Source organism: Populus nigra, chromosome 6 (assembly GCF_951802175.1).
Source record: "Populus nigra chromosome 6, ddPopNigr1.1, whole genome shotgun sequence".
NCBI lineage: Eukaryota > Viridiplantae > Streptophyta > Magnoliopsida > Malpighiales > Salicaceae > Populus > Populus nigra.
In genome coordinates, this window is record NC_084857.1 from 22,511,549 (window position 1) to 22,516,892 (window position 5,344).

General features: G+C 37.9%; 1 protein-coding gene across 1 annotated transcript; it reads left to right on the forward strand.

Annotated features, from left to right (window-relative positions):
* The first annotated feature begins 285 nt into the window (after positions 1-285).
* Positions 286-4,379, forward strand: LOC133697661 (probable receptor-like protein kinase At5g18500). Its single transcript, XM_062120372.1, has 8 exons — positions 286-635; positions 1,092-1,741; positions 1,844-1,948; positions 2,414-2,536; positions 2,620-2,790; positions 2,998-3,127; positions 3,425-3,637; positions 3,837-4,379. Exons 2-8 carry the CDS (start codon positions 1,113-1,115, stop codon positions 3,882-3,884), a joined length of 1,419 nt encoding a protein of 472 aa, XP_061976356.1. The 5' UTR covers positions 286-635; positions 1,092-1,112; the 3' UTR covers positions 3,885-4,379.
* Positions 4,380-5,344: the final 965 nt, after the last annotated feature.

Below are 5,344 nucleotides of genomic sequence, written 5' to 3' on the forward strand. Positions count from 1 at the left end.
TTTAAAAATAAATACTGTATTTCTCTTAACATCTATACATGTCTAGAAGGTATTTTCCTTGCTGTCCGAATCAATCCCTTCACAACGTTGAACATATAATATCAAAGGAACATTAACCTAGACAGAAACCAGATTTAAAAAAAAAAACACACACACACACAAAAAGAAAAAACTACATTAAAAATTATACTCTAGTTAAGTTTCTGTTTAATTGTCACCTTCAAGGTCTTATTAAGAAATTCAAGAAATAATAATAATAAAAAAAAAGATCTGAAGAAGCAGCAAAGAAAGCTTCAAACTTCTAAAATTGATGCTTCTATGACACTACAACGATATATAAAGAGAGAGAGACATGTAAGAAGGAAAAACATGTAATGTAAAGCATGCCCTTCCTCATTACCTACCACTGACAACTCCACATCCTCTTACACATTAGGCAACACCCCGGAATTGGAATACCCTACTTCTTTTTAGAGATTTTTAAAATGTGGGTGGCTTTAGCGAATGCCAATTGCCTTATTTCCATCTGGGTTTTTGATTTAAAGAGGAAAGTTTAGAGCTTTATTGCTTACCCCTTTTATTGCCTGCTATTGCAAGGAAGTCGTGCCGGGATAAGGCAGGTTTTGTACAATCAGGTTTGTGATTTCAGAAAGAAAGATGATTTTTTTTTATTGGATATCTTGTTACCTAGAACTTTGAAGTGTTTCTTTCCTTTTCAATTATGATTTGATGCAACTTTGAATAATAAATAAAACGTGCTTGTGTTTATGGTGTTCTGTTTTCTCCTCTTATCCCCCTGCCGACATGCCATATCTTCCCCCACTAGAGTAAATGAAAGGTGCTTGTATATGAGTATCTTGCTTGTTCCTTTTATTTTTATCTTTTGCTAATTGTTGAGGGTTTATGTGGCATTTCTGTTCTATATGAAAGGAAGGTCTTTGTTTTTATTTGTTGATGCGAAAGTTGGATTGCAACATCTGCAAGTGCAGTCTGCTAATTCTTTAGTAGTGAAATGCTGGACGAGTGTTTGAATTGTTGAATACATGGATTTTGTGGTGTTTAAATTGTTTACCTTCCCACCTTGTTTGCAGGCTTGTTGGTATCAAAACAAAATGGCTTCTGATCTTAAGAATAGCCTAACCAAGGAATACGTTGGCATGGAGTTGTGGGTGATAATTGTCGTCTGTCTGGGACTGGTTTGTGTATTTGTCCTGGTTGTTTCACTGTGGCTATCGTTTAGAAAGAAATCGAGAAGAGAAAATAACATGCCTCCTGTTAGCTATATGCCTAAGGTTTCAGAGGAGATTAAAGAGATTGGTGTTGATCAAAATTCAGCAAATAATGATGGTTTCCCCAGCCTTCATGACAAGTTCGGTGACAAAGAAGAAGCAGATAAAGTATTGATCCAACTAGAAAATGGTGATGATAGCAGCCAATCAGGCTCCTTTAATCATGTCGAGAAAGTAGGTGTTGGGTCTCAATCAGGAGAAGAGGGGGGCACCAAGGTAGCTTCTGTCCACAGGCCTTCTTCACATCCTTTGACCGCACCTTCACCTCTGTCTGGCCTGCCTGAATTTTCACAGTTGGGATGGGGGCATTGGTTTACCCTCAGAGATCTGCAAGTTGCAACAAACCGATTTTCCAAGGATAACATTATTGGCGATGGTGGATATGGAGTTGTCTATCAGGGTCATATGATTAATGGGACTCCTGTGGCTGTTAAGAAGCTCCTTAACAATCCGTAAGTTGGGGACAAGTTTGTTTTATAATCCTATAAATTTTTCACTGGACTATTTTGCAGAGTGGAAGTTAGTTCGATGGTCTCTTAATGTTTCTCTTACAGAGGACAAGCTGATAAAGATTTTAGAGTTGAAGTGGAGGCTATTGGTCATGTACGTCATAAAAACCTTGTTCGACTTCTGGGGTATTGCATGGAAGGAACCCAGAGGTATCATATCCTTTCCTGTTTTCTCTTTTATTTGAGAAAAAAAGTAGATATTTTTTAGCTAGATTTCTTTGTAGAAAGTTGAGGATAAGATTGTGAATGTCACAGAAATGCCTCTAGTTTAATGTTTTATTAGAAGTATAATGTAGTTTACTTCTGGATAATTAAAATTTGTCTTGTGAATTATTTTTGAAAAATGAAATTAATTTATGAATTAGATTATTGTATTTACAATTTTACAGAAAAAATCTATACTATACTGTTTTGTGATCTTGGTGGTTGCCAATGGTTCTTTGTATATAAAACTACAGAAAATATGTAATGACATCCCAATTACATGTCTAGTCTCAAGTTCATCAAATTGCTTATAAATATCTTGCAATTGATGGTCCAGAATTTGCTTGCTCTTATCAGTTGTGTTTAAAAAGAACAACACCTTTTGCATGATCATAGATGCATAAATTTCAGGATGTTGGTATATGAGTATGTCAACAACGGCAATTTAGAGCAATGGCTCCGTGGAGGTATGCGTCAACATGGATATCTTACGTGGGAGGCTCGCATGAAAATTCTCCTTGGCACTGCTAAGGCGTAAGTTCATTTTCACCTTATTCTGAGTTGTTTGCATTAATGTTGCATTCTGTTTCTTTCTCACTCCCAATTGCGTGTTGCAGGCTGGCTTACTTGCATGAGGCCATTGAGCCAAAAGTGGTGCATCGAGACATAAAATCAAGCAACATATTGATCGATGACAACTTCGATGCTAAGATATCTGATTTTGGTCTGGCCAAATTGCTGGGTGCTGGAAAAAGTCATATTACTACTAGAGTAATGGGTACCTTTGGGTGAGTGCTTTCTTTCAATCAGCTGCATCCAAATTAGTGGCATGCCAGTTTAATCTTCTTTTCTGTTGGCCTTTGTATCCAAGTTTGATTGTATTATTAAAGCTCCTCTGCCATTGATAGAAAATAATCTTTCCTTGGGGTTTTCTTCTATATTAATATTTTTCCTTTTATATGGTAAGATTAATGTCCTAATCAATGACTGTTCAGTTATGTTGCTCCGGAATATGCCAACTCTGGCCTTTTGAATGAGAAAAGTGATGTTTATAGCTTTGGGGTCGTGCTTTTGGAAGCAATTACAGGGAGAGATCCAGTGGATTATGATCGCCCTGAGAATGAGGTATACAATAAATGTTCCCTTTCCAGAAAGTAATCGAATTCCACTTAAAAGCAGCAAGCCCCTTGCTTTGGAGCAGTAATTGGCATGTTTTAATCTCTAGAATTTAAAATTATATTAGCTTTTCTTTAGTATTGTCAATGCTGGGGGTGTAGAGGCATGAATCCGGGGGTGTATTAGAAGCTCTATTCATTCCATCATGCAGTCTTCTTTGCTCCTTTTTTATGTGGATTTCACTGTCCTATGAAACATAAAATGGAATCAATGTTCATATTTCTCTTGAAATTATTCTTCTTTCAGGTAAATCTGGTGGAATGGTTGAAAATGATGGTTGCAGGAAGGCGCTCAGAAGAGGTGGTAGACCCCATGATAGAGAATAGACCAGCAACAAGTGCCCTTAAACGGGCTCTTCTAACTGCTTTAAGATGTGTTGATCCAGATGCTGAAAAAAGACCAAAGATGAGTCAAGTAGTTCGCATGCTTGAATCAGAGGAGTATCCTATACCTAGACAGGTTTGATTCTGAAATCATCTTTAGAATTCAAACTAAGTTGGTCACTTGGCCTCCACCTAGCGTTGTTATATGGATTGCTTAGAAGAATTTTAAACACAGCATCTGTTTTTGGTTCTGTGCAATATGGAATGTCTTACATCTATGTTGAGTTAGTATCTGTAAGATTAACCTGAAAATGTCTTCTGGATGGACAATTCAGGATCGGAGGCGCTGGAGAAGCCATGCAGTGGAGGGTGAGACAGCCTAATTCAGACACTGATAGGAGTGATAATCCAGGTTCAAAGTCAGATGGGAGAAGGAACAACAAAGCATAGACTTGGGGACCGTTTATAGAAGCCGAGCGCATGCATAAGGGCAATACTTACATTCTTTCGACCTTAGAAAGTATTGAGCCTGCCTAAAAGTTGAGAATGAGGGCAGGGAGCTGTAGCAAGCAATTGAGGCTGGTTGCTTCGCATATCTCTGTGTCAATTTTTCCGCATCTATTATAGATGTTGTAGAGAATTAGTCGGTGTCTCCAAGTTGCCTTCGTGGTAGAACACCCTTGTCAGGAGTGGTGTGTAGTGTGTACAGATCTTGAGATTTTTGGTTTTATTTTTTATTTTGTTTTTTCATTTTCACTATATTTCTTCTGGGTCATAGTAATATCGGTTTAGTTCAAAGGATTACAGCAGAATTTTCCTTGATGGAAAGGCTGGAAAAAGGGATAAGAAAGATTGAAAGGGAATTTGATTTTTGAATACCTAATGGCTGCCATCTACATCGTCTACCTTTCTGTCTATTAAATGACAGCTCTCTATCTATTGAAGAGGGGAATTATTTTTAAACAAGGAATCATGTAAAATGAAGCTCACTTGAGCGAGACACCCTGTATTTCGCGTTCACGGGTGAACTGAAGTTGGTCAGAGAGATCCTCAACAGCCTTCTTTTGATTAATAAGCTTTGATTAATGTGGTCTGACGATCCAGTTCATCTCTGTTTCAATTGCTAAATGAGGCAGTTGATGACTTCTTGTCAGCTACAAGAAAGAATTCTTCGAGGTTTAGACAAAGCATGTTCGTGGAGATGAACTATAAAAACCATTCATTTAAATGAGCAAATATTCAATGATTCTGTCTTAGCACCCCTCAATCAACTGCAACTTTGGTTGGGGATGATGAAAGAAGGGGAAATCAGTATCCGAAAATAACATCAGCTAATTCTCTTCCATATTGAACAGTCGGACCTCGAGTTGGTTTGATGCTGTCACATTCAAGTTGTGGTCTTGAGCGAGCAGGAACTGTGTAGCCTCGAGATATGAGGGTCTTGGCAGAAGATATTTCGGTTTGGTTTTGTGTTTTAATTGTGGTGGAGGAGAATTGGAGGCAGACAAAGAGAGGGTTGTGGTGGTCAGCGCGAGTTTGGGAGTGAAAATGAGGTCTGTAAATCTCTCAATAAAACCAGTAACTTCAGATTTTCCATTTTCATTATCTTCAGCCAAGTTACAGATGTACCAATCAGGAGAACCATTCAATAATCCGCACGTTCGTTCTTGTAGGATTTAACTAAAATGCGTTCAGTTCTATATCTCCATGAATAGTCTAGCATGCAGGGAACACCTTAAATTCCGCAGCTAATCCAGCAGTAAATGCACTGAAGCAAGAAGATGAGCTTTTCTAGAGACCTGAGAAAGAAAATAGTGGCCTGATCACAGTCATGATACAAGGA

Coding starts and splice junctions, on each gene's coding strand:
- LOC133697661 (XM_062120372.1), top strand. CDS start 1,113: ATGGCTTCTGATCTTAAGAATAGCCTAACCAAGGAATACGTTGGCATG. Junction 1,742..1,843: donor AAGAAGCTCCTTAACAATCC/GTAAGTTGGGGA, acceptor TTTCTCTTACAG/AGGACAAGCTGATAAAGATT. Junction 2,537..2,619: donor CTCCTTGGCACTGCTAAGGC/GTAAGTTCATTT, acceptor TGCGTGTTGCAG/GCTGGCTTACTTGCATGAGG.